General features: G+C 53.5%; 1 protein-coding gene and 1 long non-coding RNA gene across 2 annotated transcripts in view; one reads left to right on the top strand and one right to left on the bottom strand.

Moving 5' to 3' along the window:
• Nucleotides 1-6,409, bottom strand: part of LOC137543690 (SUMO-interacting motif-containing protein 1-like) — a 38,782-nt gene extending 32,373 nt beyond the window's left edge. The window contains exon 1 of the mRNA XM_068264812.1: nucleotides 6,251-6,409. Within this exon, the coding sequence (XP_068120913.1) occupies nucleotides 6,251-6,293 (43 nt within the window). The 5' untranslated portion in view covers nucleotides 6,294-6,409. The remainder of the gene's footprint in view (nucleotides 1-6,250) is intronic.
• Nucleotides 6,410-6,436: 27 nt separating this feature from the next.
• On the top strand, nucleotides 6,437-18,375 carry LOC137543691 (uncharacterized). Its single transcript, XR_011025568.1, has 3 exons — nucleotides 6,437-6,547; nucleotides 18,152-18,213; nucleotides 18,289-18,375. It is a non-coding gene; the product is annotated as an uncharacterized lncRNA (long non-coding RNA).
• Nucleotides 18,376-18,772: the final 397 nt, after the last annotated feature.

The raw sequence follows: 18,772 nt of genomic DNA, 5'->3' as shown, positions 1-18,772 counted from the left end.
CGCGGATGTGGGGGGGTAACTGGGCGGGGACCCAGCGGAAGTATACAGAGGGCGTGGATACGGGGGGCCGTATACAGAGCGGGGGCACAGGGCGTGGATGTGGGGGGGTAACTGGGCGGGGATCCTGCGGAAGTATACAGAGGGCGTGGATACGGGGGGCCGTATACAGAGCGGGGGCACAGGGCGCGGATGTGGGGGGGTAACTGGGCGGGGATCCTGCGGAAGTATACAGAGGGCGTGGATACGGGGGGCCGTATACAGAGCGGGGGCACAGGGCGCGGATGTGGGGGGGTAACTGGGCGGGGACCCAGCGGAAGTATACAGAGGGCGTGGATACGGGGGGCCGTATACAGAGCGGGGGCACAGGGCGTGGATGTGGGGGGGTAACTGGGCGGGGATCCTGCGGAAGTATACAGAGGGCGTGGATACGGGGGGCCGTATACAGAGCGGGGGCACAGGGCGCGGATGTGGGGGGTAACTGGGCGGGGACCCTGCGGAAGTATACAGAGGGCGTGGATACGGGGGGCCGTATACAGAGCGGGGGCACAGGGCGTGGATGTGGGGGGGTAACTGGGCGGGGACCCAGCGGAAGTATACAGAGGGCGTGGATACGGGGGGCCGTATACAGAGCGGGGGCACAGGGCGCGGATGTGGGGGGGTAACTGGGCGGGGACCCAGCGGAAGTATACAGAGGGCGTGGATACGGGGGGCCGTATACAGAGCGGGGGCACAGGGCGCGGATGTGGGGGGGTAACTGGGCGGGGACCCAGCGGAAGTATACAGAGGGCGTGGATACGGGGGGCCGTATACAGAGCGGGGGCACAGGGCGCGGATGTGGGGGGGTAACTGGGCGGGGACCCAGCGGAAGTATACAGAGGGCGTGGATACGGGGGGCCGTATACAGAGCGGGGGCACAGGGCGCGGATGTGGGGGGGGTAACTGGGCGGGGATCCTGCGGAAGTATACAGAGGGCGTGGATACGGGGGGCGTATACAGAGCGGGGGCACAGGGCGCGGATGTGGGGGGGTAACTGGGCGGGGATCCTGCGGAAGTATACAGAGGGCGTGGATACGGGGGGGGCGTATACAGAGCGGGGGCACAGGGCGCGGATGTGGGGGGTAACTGGGCGGGGACCCAGCGGAAGTATACAGAGGGCGTGGATACGGGGGGCCGTATACAGAGCAGGGGCACAGGGCGCGGATGTGGGGGGGTAACTGGGCGGGGACCCAGCGGAAGTATACAGAGGGCGTGGATACGGGGGGCCGTATACAGAGCGGGGGCACAGGGCGTGGATGTGGGGGGGTAACTGGGCGGGGACCCAGCGGAAGTATACAGAGGGCGTGGATACGGGGGGCGTATACAGAGCGGGGGCACAGGGCGCGGATGTGGGGGGGTAACTGGGCGGGGATCCTGCGGAAGTATACAGAGGGCGTGGATACGGGGGGGCGTGTACAGAGCGGGGGCACAGGGCGCGGATGTGGGGGGTAACTGGGCGGGGACCCAGCGGAAGTATACAGAGGGCGTGGATACGGGGGGCCGTATACAGAGCGGGGGCACAGGGCGCAGATGTGGGGGGGTAACTGGGCGGGGATCCTGCGGAAGTATACAGAGGGCGTGGATACGGGGGGGCGTATACAGAGCGGGGGCACAGGGCGCAGATGTGGGGGGGTAACTGGGCGGGGATCCTGCGGAAGTATACAGAGGGCGTGGATACGGGGGGCCGTATACAGAGCGGGGGCACAGGGCGCGGATGTGGGGGGGTAACTGGGCGGGGACCCAGCGGAAGTATACAGAGGGCGTGGATACGGGGGGCCGTATACAGAGCGGGGGCACAGGGCGCGGATGTGGGGGGGTAACTGGGCGGGGATCCTGCGGAAGTATACAGAGGGCGTGGATACGGGGGGCCGTATACAGAGCGGGGGCACAGGGCGCGGATGTGGGGGGGTAACTGGGCGGGGACCCAGCGGAAGTATACAGAGGGCGTGGATACGGGGGGCCGTATACAGAGCGGGGGCACAGGGCGTGGATGTGGGGGGGTAACTGGGCGGGGATCCTGCGGAAGTATACAGAGGGCGTGGATACGGGGGGCCGTATACAGAGCGGGGGCACAGGGCGCGGATGTGGGGGGTAACTGGGCGGGGACCCTGCGGAAGTATACAGAGGGCGTGGATACGGGGGGCCGTATACAGAGCGGGGGCACAGGGCGTGGATGTGGGGGGGTAACTGGGCGGGGACCCAGCGGAAGTATACAGAGGGCGTGGATACGGGGGGCCGTATACAGAGCGGGGGCACAGGGCGCGGATGTGGGGGGGTAACTGGGCGGGGACCCAGCGGAAGTATACAGAGGGCGTGGATACGGGGGGCCGTATACAGAGCGGGGGCACAGGGCGCGGATGTGGGGGGGTAACTGGGCGGGGACCCAGCGGAAGTATACAGAGGGCGTGGATACGGGGGGCCGTATACAGAGCGGGGGCACAGGGCGCGGATGTGGGGGGGTAACTGGGCGGGGACCCAGCGGAAGTATACAGAGGGCGTGGATACGGGGGGCCGTATACAGAGCGGGGGCACAGGGCGCGGATGTGGGGGGGTAACTGGGCGGGGATCCTGCGGAAGTATACAGAGGGCGTGGATACGGGGGGCCGTATACAGAGCGGGGGCACAGGGCGCGGATGTGGGGGGGTAACTGGGCGGGGATCCTGCGGAAGTATACAGAGGGCGTGGATACGGGGGGGCGTATACAGAGCGGGGGCACAGGGCGCGGATGTGGGGGGTAACTGGGCGGGGATCCTGCGGAAGTATACAGAGGGCGTGGATACGGGGGGGCGTATACAGAGCGGGGGCACAGGGCGCGGATGTGGGGGGTAACTGGGCGGGGACCCAGCGGAAGTATACAGAGGGCGTGGATACGGGGGGCCGTATACAGAGCGGGGGCACAGGGCGCGGATGTGGGGGGGTAACTGGGCGGGGACCCAGCGGAAGTATACAGAGGGCGTGGATACGGGGGGCCGTATACAGAGCGGGGGCACAGGGCGTGGATGTGGGGGGGTAACTGGGCGGGGACCCAGCGGAAGTATACAGAGGGCGTGGATACGGGGGGCGTATACAGAGCGGGGGCACAGGGCGCGGATGTGGGGGGGTAACTGGGCGGGGATCCTGCGGAAGTATACAGAGGGCGTGGATACGGGGGGGCGTATACAGAGCGGGGGCACAGGGCGCGGATGTGGGGGGTAACTGGGCGGGGACCCAGCGGAAGTATACAGAGGGCATGGATACGGGGGGCCGTATACAGAGCGGGGGCACAGGGCGCAGATGTGGGGGGGTAACTGGGCGGGGATCCTGCGGAAGTATACAGAGGGCGTGGATACGGGGGGCCGTATACAGAGCGGGGGCACAGGGCGCAGATGTGGGGGGGTAACTGGGCGGGGATCCTGCGGAAGTATACAGAGGGCGTGGATACGGGGGGCCGTATACAGAGCGGGGGCACAGGGCGTGGATGTGGGGGGGTAACTGGGCGGGGACCCAGCGGAAGTATACAGAGGGCGTGGATACGGGGGCCGTATACAGAGCGGGGGCACAGGGCGCGGATGTGGGGGGGGGTAACTGGGCGGGGACCCAGCGGAAGTATACAGAGGGCGTGGATACGGGGGGCCGTATACAGAGCGGGGGCACAGGGCGCGGATGTGGGGGGGTAACTGGGCGGGGACCCAGCGGAAGTATACAGAGGGCGTGGATACGGGGGGCCGTATACAGAGCGGGGGCACAGGGCGCGGATGTGGGGGGGTAACTGGGCGGGGATCCTGCGGAAGTATACAGAGGGCGTGGATACGGGGGGCCGTATACAGAGCGGGGGCACAGGGCGCAGATGTGGGGGGGTAACTGGGCGGGGATCCTGCGGAAGTATACAGAGGGCGTGGATACGGGGGGCCGTATACAGAGCGGGGGCACAGGGCGCGGATGGTGTCCTCTGTGGATAGAAAATAGACACAGCAGCAATTCAGCTTGTCAGTGGTGTAAGTGATGTGACATCACAGAATGGATACAATGAATTGTTGCAGAGTATATAAGTGTAACCAGCTCCCTGATAGTCCCCATAGACAGACACGTGTGATTCCCCAGACATAAGAGGCACGCTGCATGGCTGCACTATGTACAGAGGGCGTGGATACGGGGGGCGTATACAGAGCGGGGGCACAGGGCGTGGATGTGGGGGGTTAACTGGGCGGGGACCCAGCGGAAGTATACAGAGGGCGTGGATACGGGGGGGGGCGTATACAGAGCGGGGGCACAGGGCGTAGATGTGGGGGGGTAACTGGGCGGGGATCCTGCGGAAGTATACAGAGGGCGTGGATACGGGGGGCCGTATACAGAGCGGGGGCACAGGGCGCGGATGTGGGGGGGTAACTGGGCGGGGATCCTGCGGAAGTATACAGAGGGCGTGGATACGGGGGGCCGTATACAGAGCGGGGGCACAGGGCGCGGATGTGGGGGGGTAACTGGGCGGGGACCCAGCGGAAGTATACAGAGGGCGTGGATACGGGGGGCCGTATACAGAGCGGGGGCACAGGGCGCGGATGTGGGGGGGTGACTGGGCGGGGACCCAGCGGAAGTATACAGAGGGCGTGGATACGGGGGGCCGTATACAGAGCGGGGGCACAGGGCGTGGATGTGGGGGGTAACTGGGCGGGGACCCAGCGGAAGTATACAGAGGGCGTGGATACGGGGGGGGCGTATACAGAGCGGGGGCACAGGGCGTGGATGTGGGGGGGTAACTGGGCGGGGATCCTGCGGAAGTATACAGAGGGCGTGGATACGGGGGGCCGTATACAGAGCGGGGGCACAGGGCGCGGATGTGGGGGGGTAACTGGGCGGGGATCCTGCGGAAGTATACAGAGGGCGTGGATACGGGGGGCCGTATACAGAGCGGGGGCACAGGGCGCGGATGTGGGGGGGTAACTGGGCGGGGACCCAGCGGAAGTATACAGAGGGCGTGGATACGGGGGGCCGTATACAGAGCGGGGGCACAGGGCGCGGATGTGGGGGGCTAACTGGGCGGGGACCCAGCGGAAGTATACAGAGGGCGTGGATACGGGGGGCCGTATACAGAGCGGGGGCACAGGGCGCGGATGTGGGGGGGTAACTGGGCGGGGATCCTGCGGAAGTATACAGAGGGCGTGGATACGGGGGGCCGTATACAGAGCGGGGGCACAGGGCGTGGATGTGGGGGGGTAACTGGGCGGGGATCCTGCGGAAGTATACAGAGGGCGTGGATACGGGGGGCCGTATACAGAGCGGGGGCACAGGGCGTGGATGTGGGGGGGTAACTGGGCGGGGATCCTGCGGAAGTATACAGAGGGCGTGGATACGGGGGGCCGTATACAGAGCGGGGGCACAGGGCGCAGATGTGGGGGGGTAACTGGGCGGGGATCCTGCGGAAGTATACAGAGGGCGTGGATACGGGGGGCCGTATACAGAGCGGGGGCACAGGGCCCAGATGTGGGGGGGTAACTGGGCGGGGACCCAGCGGAAGTATACAGAGGGCGTGGATACGGGGGGCCGTATACAGAGCGGGGGCACAGGGCGCAGATGTGGGGGGGTAACTGGGCGGGGATCCTGCGGAAGTATACAGAGGGCGTGGATACGGGGGGCCGTATACAGAGCGGGGGCACAGGGCGCGGATGGTGTCCTCTGTGGATAGAAAATAGACACAGCAGCAATTCAGCTTGTCAGTGGTGTAAGTGATGTGACATCACAGAATGGATAGAATGAATTGTTGCAGAGTATATAAGTGTAACCAGCTCCCTGATAGTCCCCATAGACAGACACGTGTGATTCCCCAGACATAAGAGGCACGCTGCATGGTTGCACTATGTACATATCACGCTGCATTATATCATACCTCCCAACTTTTTGAGATGTGAAAGAGGGACAGTTTAGCCACACCCCTAATCACGCCTCCAGCACACCCCTAGTCACGCATAGCATAAAGATTCCATAAGAAAAATAAGTTGTTTTATAATTCAAACCACACTGGTCCTTTCTATCCTGGTTCATTTTCCTTCAACAGTAACATTTCAAAATGAGTCATATATCAATTTAAAGGATGGGAATAAAGTTTAGTCAAAGTTTAGTTAATCAGACACATTTTTTGGTAGAAATATATCTATATTTCCATAGAAAGAGGGAGAAATGAGGAGGAAAGAGGGACAGGGGGACAGTTGGGAGCTATGTTGTATGTCTCATGTCTCCTCACCGAAGCCTGCATAGCCCAGCATTACCGTCCTGCGCCACTTCATCACAGGAGGACGGAGGGAGGGAGGGGGCGTGCCCAACACTTTCCCTCTAGCCTGATGGTCGGCCAATCAGGCGCTCCCTGCAACTTGGGCGGGGCCGATGGATGGGCTGTGGGGGAGCGTGGCCCTGTGCGGTGACTGGACACGTGATCGGAGTGACGTCACAGGCACGCAGGAGGAGGAAGCGCGCGGGTGTCTGTGGCGCAGCGTGTGATAAGAGCGAGGGAGGCTGACACGTGCGAGAGAGAAGAGCCGAGGTGAGAGGAGCAGCAATTGCCAATACATACATATAGCTTCCTAGTCTCCCTCTTTCTATGTGCCCCAGGGGTGCCCGGCACCAGACCTCGATCAGCGGGCGACCCGACCAGATAGAGCAGGCGCTAGGACCTACCGGACCCCACTGATATGCGGGAGTGACATCACTTCTGCATATACAGCGTGGTCTGTCCGCTGTTCCGACACGATATCCTACACGTCAAATTTGCCTACATTAGAGTGACCAGACGTCCCGGATTCGGGGTCCGCTGTCCCAGGCTGCATGAGGTCCCTGGAAACGTCCCGCTTTCAGCAGCAGGACGTCCCGGCCTCGGGACTCTGGTCACTCTATACTCATGAACTGGCAGCGGCGTCTATAGACGTCGTGCTAGTTCATTGCCTGCAGCCCCGCTCCAGCCTCCTGCTTCCGGTGTCTGTTTCCGACACCGGCAGGCGAGCAGGGCTATGGCAAGATGGCTGCCGAAGCCCTGTACTGGAGACTATTTGTCTCCAGTACAGGGCTTCGGGCGCCATCTTGCCGTAGCCCTGTCAGCGCGGGAGACCACAGCAGGAGGAACAAGACGGTCCCGGGACGGAGCAGCGCGCCAGAGGCCGGACACTTCTGCCAGGTGAGTAAATGCTTTCTTTTCCAGGTGAAATGTTTGCCCGCATTAGGTTTCTTTTCTAGCGAAATGTTTGCCCGCAGTGCGTTTCTTGTCTGGTGAAATGTTTGCCCGCATTGCGTTTATTTTGTACTGACATGTTGCCCGCATTGCGTTTATTTTGTACTGACATGTTTGCCCGCATTGCGTTTATTTTGTACTGACATGTTGCCCGCATTGCGTTTATTTTGTACTGACATGTTGCCCGCATTGCGTTTATTTTGTACTGACATGTTGCCCGCATTGCGTTTATTTTGTACTGACATGTTGCCCCCATTGCGTTTATTTTGCACTGGCATGTTGCCCGCATTGCGTTTATTTTGTACTGACATGTTGCCCCCTTTGCGTTTATTTTGTACTGACATGTTGCCCGCATTGCGTTTATTTTGTACTGACATGTTGCCCGCATTGCGTTTATTTTGTACTGACATGTTTGCCCGCATTGCGTTTATTGTCTGGTGAAATGTTTGCCCGCATTGCGTTTATTTTCTGGTGAAATGTTTGCCCGCATTGCGTTTGTCTGGTGAAATGTTTGCCCGCATTGCGTTTATTGTCTGGTGAAATGTTTGCCCGCATTGCGTTTATTTTGTACTGACATGTTGCCCGCATTGCGTTTATTTTATACTGACATGTTTGCCCGCATTGTGTTTATTTTGTACTGACATGTTTGCCCGCATTGCATTTATTTTATACTGACATGTTGCTCACATTGCGTTTATTTTGTACTGACATGTTTGCCCGCATTGCGTTTATTTTGTACTGACATGTTTGCCCGCATTGCGTTTATTTTGTACTGACATGTTGCCCGCATTGCGTTTATTTTGTACTGACATGTTGCCCCCATTGCGTTTATTTTGTACTGACATGTTGCCCGCATTGCATTTATTTTGTACTGACATGTTGCCCGCATTGCGTTTATTTTGTACTGACATGTTGCCCGCATTGCGTTTATTTTGTACTAACATGTTTGCCCGCATTGCGTTTATTGTCTGGTGAAATGTTTGCCCGCATTGCGTTTATTTTCTGGTGAAATGTTTGCCCGCATTGTGTTTATTGTCTGGTGAAATGTTTGCCCGCATTGCGTTTATTGTCTGGTGAAATGTTTGCCCGCATTGCGTTTATTTTGTACTGACATGTTGCCCCCATTGCGTTTATTTTGTACTGACATGTTGCCCGCATTGCGTTTATTTTGTACTGACATGTTGCCCCCATTGCGTTTATTTTGTACTGACATGTTGCCCGCATTGCGTTTATTTTGTACTGACATGTTGCCCGCATTGCGTTTATTTTGTACTGACATGTTTGTCCGCATTGCGTTTATTTTGTACTGACATGTTTGCCCGCATTGCGTTTATTTTGTACTGACATGTTGCCCCCATTGCGTTTATTTTGTACTGACATGTTGCCCCCATTGCGTTTATTTTGTACTGACATGTTGCCCGCATTGCGTTTATTTTGTACTGACATGTTGCCCCCATTGCATTTATTTTGTACTGACATGTTGCCCGCATTGCGTTTATTTTGTACTGACATGTTGCCCGCATTGCGTTTATTTTGTACTGACATGTTGCCCGCATTGCGTTTATTTTGTACTGACATGTTGCCCGCATTGCGTTTATATTGTACTGACATGTTTGCCCGCATTGCATTTATTGTCTGGTGAAATGTTTGCCCACATTGCGTTTATTTTCTGGTGAAATGTTTGCCTGCATTGCGTTTATTGTCTGGTGAAATGCAGGGCTGTGGAGTCGGTCCAAAAATCCACCGACTCCGACTCCTCAGTTTAGGATTCCTCCGACTCCTCGACTCCGACTCCTCTAATTTGCATATTACAATTTTGTTGATTAAAAGTATGTAACATGAAATTCGTCTCTTAACTGCCAACGCTTAGGAATTTTACAAGACAACTGAAGTGAGAAGGATATGTAGACTACTATATTTATTCCCTTTAGACTAAAACTAGTCCTTGGTAAGAGTACTTGTAAAAGGTACAAACCGGAACAAAGAACATCTATCAGGCCCTAGGCAATGTAAGTGTGGGTACATGTAAGAATGATGTGCAGGTACTCTGCAGGGGAATGAGGAGATTCTTCCTCTATTACACATTCTTCATGCACAATCTGAATATGGATCAGGCCCTAGGCAATGTAACTGTGGGTACATGTAAGAATGATGTGCAGGTACTCTGCAGGGGAATGAGGAGATTCTTCCTCTATTACACATTCTTCATGCACAATCTGAACCAGGTTTATGGGTGACAGACAACACCTCTGTGTTCAATGTGCACAACATTCTCAGTGGATTCCCTGCAGCTCTGTGGGGAGTGCATATGTAGAGTATAGTACTACTGTGTAACAAAGTAAACTTGAGACAGATGAAATTAAAGTTTTATACAGACCTGGGGCTTCCTCCAGCCGCCTTCAGGATAATCAGTCCCTCGTTGTCCTCCTCCACCACCTGGATCTTCTGCTATGAGTCCAGGTACTTGAGCCAGTCGGGCGTAGTGCGCATGCACACACTCCGCCGCCAGGAGCATACTACACCTGTGCAGCACTATTGCGCAGGTGCAGAATGTTCCTGGCTGTGGGAGCGGCATGCGGCCGGACAGCGCTGACTGGCTGAATTACCAGGACTCATAGCAGAAGATCCGGGTGGTGGAGGACAGCGAGGGACTGATTAGCCTGAAGGGGGCTGGAGGAAGCCCCAGGTATGTATAAAACTTTACTTTTCACCCGTCTCAGTTTCCCTTTAATTTGTAGTCACCAAACCAAATTTTAACAGCAAATCAAATTATTTGATTTCATCAGCAAAGGGAGTGCATACATTTGCATAAATCAGCATCAATGCAGAATTATTTCCATCTCGTTGACCATCTCTATTAGTGACACGGCTACACATCAGGCTTTATTCTTACAGCATAGATGTTATTTAGTATATATAAGAGATTCCTGTGTACACATCATATATACAGTCACAATCAGATATGTATATCTGACCTTAAAAATACGGGGACTGCTTTATTAAAGCAGCACAAGTAACTCATTTTGATTGGTTTATTTCATTTTTGTGGACTAAGCACAGCTATCACTGTATATATACTGTATATATACATTATTTTTAATGACTATTATCTGAGAAATAGAACATTTTATCATATTTTCTATTTTAATTACAGTTACAAATTCATTAGGAGTCGGAGTCGGTGCATTTTTTCCCGACTCCGACTCCAGGCACCCAAAATTGCCCGACTCCACGATTCCGACTCCACGACTCCGACTCCACAGCCCTGGTGAAATGTTTGCCCACATTGCGTTTATTGTCTGGTGAAATGTTTGCCCGCATTGCGTTTATTTTGTACTGACATGTTGCCCGCATTGCGTTTATTTTGTACTGACATGTTGCCCGCATTGCGTTTATTTTGTACTGACATGTTGCCCACATTGCGTTTATTTTATACTGACATGTTTGCCCGCATTGTTTATTTTGTACTGACATGTTTGCCCGCATTGCATTTATTTTATACTGACAAGTTTGCCCGCATTGCATTTATTTTATACTGATATGTTGCCCGCATTGCGGTTATTTTGTGCTGACATGTTGCCTATTGCGTTTATTTTCTGGTGTCCGGGGTAACTGTTGCTGCATTTATTATTTAATGGTCATAGATGGCTATGTTTGCTGCTTTGTGGTTACGGTATACTATTACCATCACACAGTTTCTGTACACCCATGATGCAAAGTCTCGTTTGTCCACATCATGGCGTAAACTCTGCTTTCTTATGCCTCGCTGTTACATCATTACGTTAGCTCCGCCCATACAATGTCATGGCCACGCCCATTTTTCGCCGCTGCGCACGCCGCAGCCCCCCCCGGTCTTCGCCACTGCGCGCTCCTCAGTCCTCCCCACTTTTCGCCGCGGCGCGCTATGCTGGGATAACTACTTGCTATACTGGGATAACTACTTGCTATACTGGGGTAACTACTTGCTATACTGGGGTAACTACTTGCTATACTGGGGTAACTCTACTTGCTATACTAGGCTAACTGTACTTGCTATACTGTGGTAACTATACTTGCTACACTGGGGCAGCTATACTGGGGTAACTGTACTGGCTACACTGGGACAGTTATACTGGGGTAACTGTACTGGATACACTGGGGCAGCTATACTGGGGTAACTACTTGCTATACTGTGGTAACTACTTGCTATACTGGGCTAACTGTACTAGCTATACTGGGGTAACTGTATTTGCTATACTGGGGTAAGTATACTTGCTATACTGTGGCAGCTATACTGGGGTAACTACTTGCTATACTGGGCTAACTGTACTTGCTATACTGGGGTAAGTATACTTGCTATACTGTGGCAGTTATACTGGGGTAACTACTTGCTATACTGTGGTAACTACTTGCTATACTGGGCTAACTGTACTAGCTATACTGGGGTAACTGTATTTGCTATACTGGGGTAAGTATACTTGCTATACTGTGGCAGCTATACTGGGGTAACTACTTGCTATACTGGGCTAACTGTACTTGCTATACTGGGGTAACTGTACTTGCTATACTGGGGTAAGTATACTTGCTATACTGTGGCAGCTATACTGGGGTAACTACTTGCTATACTGGGGTAACTGTACTTGCTATACTGGGGTAACTACTTGCTATACTGGGCTAACTGTACTTGCTATACTGGGGTAAGTATACTTGCTATACTGTGGCAGCTATACTGGGGTAACTACTTGCTATACTGGGGTAACTACTTGCTATACTGTGGTAACTGTATTTGCTATACTGGGCTAACTGTACTAGCTATACTGGGGTAACTGTATTTGCTATACTGGGGTAACTATACTAACTATATTGGGGTAACTATACTACTTAACTAACTATACTGGGGCAACTGTAGTCCTTATACAGGGGCAACTATACCTAGATACCTACTTACCTATATACTACACTCAAAATCGGGGAAAAAAGGGGGGGGGGGCTGCCACTAACCATTATTCCATATTGAATTGGATAGATCACCCTGAGGTGTTTAGATCTAAAGTGTCTATATCAATAGCCTCATGCTGGCTTACCACTACAAATGCTCTGCAAATAGGCTACCTGCGGCTAGCAAATCAGCCAATGGCAGTTACAGTTAATATTGAACTTCCGGTTGATGTATTGAGGCATATTTGCGGGTATCTCTGTTCATCCGGGGTGAGTGATCCAGTCCTCTCTGCTGGTAGATGTGAGTCGGAGCTCCAGCCGGTAGCTCTACAAGTCCTTCCGCCTTCCTCTGTGTAGCATGCCGCATCGTGTTCAAATCCAGTGCTTGTGGCTACTACTTCCGGGCCACGGCGGTTCACTCCTGGTGACGTCACCTCCAGATGACCATCTCTGGATCGTCAGATTACAGTGTGATGGCTGCAATTCTGACTTGTATCAGCTAAGGTGTGACCCAGGAAGTACCTCCCAGGTTGCTGCTTAGCTTCCCATTGGAGGAAGCTAACGGAGGCAGGGACAGAGGCGGGGGAGTGCTGACTAATTGACAGGCTGCAGGTAAATACAAGGCTAGCAACAAGCAGATTATCACTAGCCTGGCGCTTTTTACAGGGGGGGCACGTCAGACCTACCTGGGGAGAGGGGGGGGAGACACAGGGGCATGTCATTGTGCAAAAGACATGCCTCTGTGTGCTCTTAAGATTTAAAATACCCGCCTCGGTTTCACTTTAAACTGGAAGGGAAGAGGTCCACTACTAGACCACCACGGAAAGGTATTGGGTGGAGGGCCACTAGACCACCACGGAAAGGTATTGGGTGGAGGGCCACTAGACCACCACGGAAAGGTATTGGATGGAGGGCCACTAGACCACTACGGAAAGGTATTGGGTGGAGGGCCACTAGACCACCACGGAAAGGTATTGGGTGGAGGGCCACTAGACCACCACGGAAAGGTATTGGATGGAGGGCCACTAGACCACTACGGAAAGGTATTGGGTGGAAGGCCACTAGACCACCACGGAAAGGTATTGGGTGGAGGGCACTAGACTACCACGGAAAGGTATTGGATGGAGGGCCACTAGACCACTACGGAAAGGTATTGGGTGGAGGGCCACTAGACCACCACGGAAAGGTATTGGGTGGAGGGCCACTAGACCACCACGGAAAGGTATTGGATGGAGGGCCACTAGACCACTACGGAAAGGTATTGGGTGGAAGGCCACTAGACCACCACGGAAAGGTATTGGGTGGAGGGCACTAGACCACTACGGAAAGGTATTGGATGGAGGTCCACTACTAGACCACCACGGAAAGGTATTGGGTGGAGGGCCACTAGACCACCACGGAAAGGTATTGGGTGGAGGGCCACTAGACCACTACGGAAAGGTATTGGGTGGAGGGCCACTAGACCACTACGGAAAGGTATTGGATGGAGGGCACTAGACTACCACGGAAAGGTATTGGGTGGAGGGCCACTAGACCACCACGGAAAGGTATTGGGTGGAGGGCCACTAGACCACTACGGAAAGGTATTGGGTGGAGGGCCACTAGACCACCACGGAAAGGTATTGGATGGAGGTCCACTACTAGACCACCACGGAAAGGTATTGGGTGGAGGGCCACTAGACCACCACGGAAAGGTATTGGGTGGAGGGCCACTAGACCACCACGGAAAGGTATTGGATGGAGGGCCACTAGACCACTACGGAAAGGTATTGGGTGGAAGGCCACTAGACCACCACGGAAAGGTATTGGGTGGAGGGCACTAGACTACCACGGAAAGGTATTGGATGGAGGGCCACTAGACCACTACGGAAAGGTATTGGGTGGAGGGCCACTAGACCACCACGGAAAGGTATTGGGTGGAGGGCCACTAGACCACCACGGAAAGGTATTGGATGGAGGGCCACTAGACCACTACGGAAAGGTATTGGGTGGAAGGCCACTAGACCACCACGGAAAGGTATTGGGTGGAGGGCACTAGACTACCACGGAAAGGTATTGGGTGGAGGGCCACTAGACCACTACGGAAAGGTATTGGGTGGAGGGCCACTAGACCACTACGGAAAGGTATTGGATGGAGGGCACTAGACTACCACGGAAAGGTATTGGGTGGAGGGCCACTAGACCACCACGGAAAGGTATTGGGTGGAGGGCCACTAGACCACTACGGAAAGGTATTGGGTGGAGGGCCACTAGACCACTACGGAAAGGTATTGGATGGAGGGCACTAGACTACCACGGAAAGGTATTGGGTGGAGGGCACTAGACTACCACGGAAAGGTATTGGGTGGAGGGCCACTAGACCACCACGGAAAGGTATTGGGTGGAGGGCCACTAGACCACCACGGAAAGGTATTGGATGGAGGTCCACTACTAGACCACCACGGAAAGGTATTGGGTGGAGGGCCACTAGACCACCACGGAAAGGTATTGGGTGGAGGGCCACTAGACCACCACGGAAATGTATTGGGTGGAGGGCCACTAGACCACCACGGAAAGGTATTGGGTGGAGGGCCACTAGACCACCACGGAAAGGTATTGGGTGGAGGGCCACTAGACCACTACGGAAAGGTATTGGGTGGAGGGCCACTAGACCACTACGGAAAGGTATTGGATGGAGGGCACTAGACTACCACGGAAAGGTATTGGGTGGAGGGCACTAGACTACCACGGAAAGGTATTGGGTGGAGGGCACTAGACTACCACGGAAAGGTATTGGGTGGAGGGCCACTAGACCACCACGGAAATGTATTGGGTGGAGGGCCACTAGACCACCACGGAAAGGTATTAGGTGGAGGGCACTAGACCACCACGGAAAGGTATTGGGTGGAGGGCCACTAGACCACCACGGAAAGGTATTGGGTGGAGGGCCACTAGACCACCACGGAAAGGTATTGGGTGGAGGCCACTAGACCACCAGGCCTACCTTAAAGCGGAATAGGGGACCACCAGACTAAACAGAAACAATATGTGAAGAGGAGGGGGACCAATACACCCCAAGAAAAGCTCCTCAAGACCCCAGAGAAAAATTGAAATAAGAGCTGGGACCAAAATGTCCCTATGACAAGCTATAAAACAAATAGGTGGCTATTACTTCAAAATGGCATTTAGCCACAACGTATGGCCCCACCCACTTTTGAAAGCAAGCCACCTGCATACAAAGCAACTAATTACACTTTTTAAATGCCATTTATTTCCCCATTTACTTTAAGACATGTTTTTTTTTATCATCATTGCTGTGCTACAAAAATAAAAAAGACATTGGGCTCGATTCACAAAGCGGTGCTAACCCAGTTAGAGACTTTAGGCGTGATAACCATTGCACCACGCTGGTGAAAAGCCAGTTTAGGTGTGATAAGTTTAGGTGTGATAAGTTTAGGTGTGATAAGTTTAGGCATGCTCAGTGTTCTCCCCAGAATTTTTTTCCAGCCGGGTGGCATAAAATAGTAGCCGGGTGGCATGAAAAAGTAGCCGGGTGGGGCGAGTTGACAATGCAGGGCAACTGTGCTTACAGCATAGGAGGTGGTGAGGAGGTGAGCCGATGACAGCCGGGTGGTCACCAAATCTAGCCGGGTGGAGCACCCGGCTAAAAGAGCCTGGGGAGAACACTGATGCTAAGTTTAGATAAGTTTAGATCGCACGCAAAGTCCCGCACGCAAAGCAGCGCCATTAAACTCTATGCAAAGTGCACCAGACTTTGCTAGCGCAAAACTTTTGATCAGCTGTGCACTGTGGTGCTAACGCAGTTGGTGATTAAACTTATCATGCCTAAACTTATCACACCTAAACTTATCATGCCTAAACTTATCACACCTAAACTTATCATGCCTAAACTGAGTTTAGGCATGATAAAGGGCTTTTCACCAGCGTGCTAACTGTTTGCACCGCTTTGTGAATCAGGCCCCATTGACATAATACAGAACAATAGACATTTATTACAAAATTTAATATCATCACCATACATTGTAGCAGCTACAACATTTAAGTGTTTTACTCAAGGGGTTAAAAAGCCAGGTTGAATTGGGGTTTATTATCTATAGCAGCACAATTTATTTTAACCACCTTACAACCGCCTAACGCCAATTGGCAGTTGCAAGGTGGCTTCCCCAGGACCGCGTAACAGCAATTGGCGTTAAAGGATACCACAACTGAAAAAAAAGATTGCTGCATTGTGTGGGGGGTTAAAAGTACATACCATTAGCTCCTGCTGCCCCCCCTCCGTCTGCCGACGTTAGTGTAATATACATGCCGGGACCGGCGACTTGATTGACCCCCCCCAAACCGGACATACTGCGCCCTCTGTGCGCATCATGTCCTCCTCTGTTCACTTCTGTCCGGCGCATAGCGATCGGCTCAGAAGCACGCTGACCTCTCTTCCTAGTCTGGGCTGCGTGAACGCTCCATTACACTAAGCGTCACATGCTAATCATGTGACGCTAATCATGTGACGCTTAGTATAATGGAGCGTTCACGCAGCCCAGACTAGGAAGAGGGGTCAGCGTGCTTCTGAGCCGATCGCTATGCGCCGCCAGAGGTGAACAGAGGAGGACATGATGCGCACACAGGGCGCAGTATGTCCGGTTGGGGGGGATCAATCAAGTCGCCGGTCCCGGCATGTATATTACACTAACGTCGGCAGACGGAGGGGGGGCAGCAGGAGCTAATGGTATGTACTTTTAACCCCCCACACAATGCAGCAATCTTTTTTTTTTTTTTTCTTTTTTTTTCAATTGTGGTATCTTTTAAGTCCTGGGGGAGTGGTTTGCAGGGGATTGCGCACGAATCTCTTCTTGAATGACGGAACTCCGCACCATCAACAGTCTCCCAGCTGCGATCACCGCTATAAGAGTGTTAGACGGTGAAACCGCCATCTATTTATATTGTACAGCGCTGTGATCTACGGCAGCGCGGTACTGGGGAGAGCAGCCGTGTCACTCGGCTCTCCCCCTGGGGAGGCTCAGAGAGCGATTGATGCCTATGAGAGCTGATCGCTGTGATTGGCTGTTGGAGGGGGGAGGAGGGCTAAATAAATAAAAATACACATTTTTATTCAAAATTCAATAACATAAATGAATAATAAAGCAAAAACAAATCCAGCAGCAGCGATCAAACCCCACCAAGCTATGTTGTTGGGCAGAAAAGGGGGGGATCATATCCGTGCTGCATCGTATGGCTCTGCAGCTAGCACTGAAAGCTGCAGAGCACTTTTTTATAAAAAGAAACGCCTGGTCACTTTAGGGGGAAAAGACTGTGGTCCTGAAGTGGTTAAAATAATGATGGGGAAAAATGAGCCATGTATTTTTTCATTATTTTTCGACTTTTTTTCTAACATATGACAGATATAAAGCCCGCACGTGCTGTAAACCCAGCCCGCCACTAGGCAGCCGGATTCCTCTCCCTCCTCCCTGCAGAGTCACGGGTGATATTGCCTCTCCCAGCATCGTGCTCTCCATGGCAACAATATGTCACATGTCATACCATCTGGGCGTGGCTTCATGTAATACGCTGGGATATCCCGACAGCGTGGGTGTCACGTCATGCTTTGTTGCCATGGAGACCGCAATGCTGGATCAGGTGAGTGTTAACACCTCAGTAACAGTAAGTGAGTAGCGGATATGTTGAGGGAGAGTGTTCCAGAGGAGGGGAGAGGATGGAGAGAAGTCTTGTAAGAGGGAGTGGGAAGAGGTGACCAGGAAAGAAGACAGGAGAACATTATTGGAACATTATTAGAAAACTAGCAGAGAGTTGGAGATGGGGATGGTATAAGAGATGCTAATAGAATGAATACAAATCTTATGCAGGTTGGAAACAGGTAGTGTGTTGGATTGGTCCTTTCCCAATCTGCATACAATTTGCATGAATTTTGAGGCAAGCTGGAACTGACATGTTGCTGACCATTTGTGCTGGAAGACTTGACAGATTTACTGTAATGGAATGTTTATGTTACAGATATGGCGAATGAACCCAGAAAGCGGTTGCTTAATGAGGAGGAGGAGGTCTTCACCATCCAGGTATTTTATAGCTTAAACCTTTGCTTCCCATTGCCTCTCCCATTCTTTATCTAATGTAGCTCCGCCTTTCTGCAGATAAGAGGGAGAGACCGCTATGAAATGTTAAAGAAGCTTAATAATGCGATGGAGGCGCAAGATCGACGAGAACATCAGAAAGCGTAAGTTCCCTCCATTCTGCTCTCTCTGTGTCACAGCTTGCCATTCAGTCCTCACACACTGGGGCCCACATTCTGCTCTCTCTGTGTCACAGCTTGTCATTCAGCCCTCACACACTGGGGCCCCCATTCTGCTCTCTCTGTGTTACAGCTTGTCATTCAGCCCTCACACACTGGGGCCCACATTCTGCTCTCTGTGTCACAGCTTGTCATTCAGCCCTCACACACTGGGGCCCCCATTCTGCTCTCTCTGTGTCACAGCTTGTCATTCAGCCCTCACACACTGGGGCCCACATTCTGCTCTCTCTGTGTTACAGCTTGTCATTCAGCCCTCACACACTGGGGCCCACATTCTGCTCTCTCTGTGTCACAGCTTGTCATTCAGCCCTCACACACTGGGGCCC

The sequence above is a fragment of the Hyperolius riggenbachi genome, unplaced genomic scaffold (assembly GCF_040937935.1).
Source record: "Hyperolius riggenbachi isolate aHypRig1 unplaced genomic scaffold, aHypRig1.pri scaffold_166, whole genome shotgun sequence".
Lineage (NCBI taxonomy): Eukaryota > Metazoa > Chordata > Amphibia > Anura > Hyperoliidae > Hyperolius > Hyperolius riggenbachi.
This window is presented reverse-complemented; position numbering and strand designations above follow the sequence as displayed.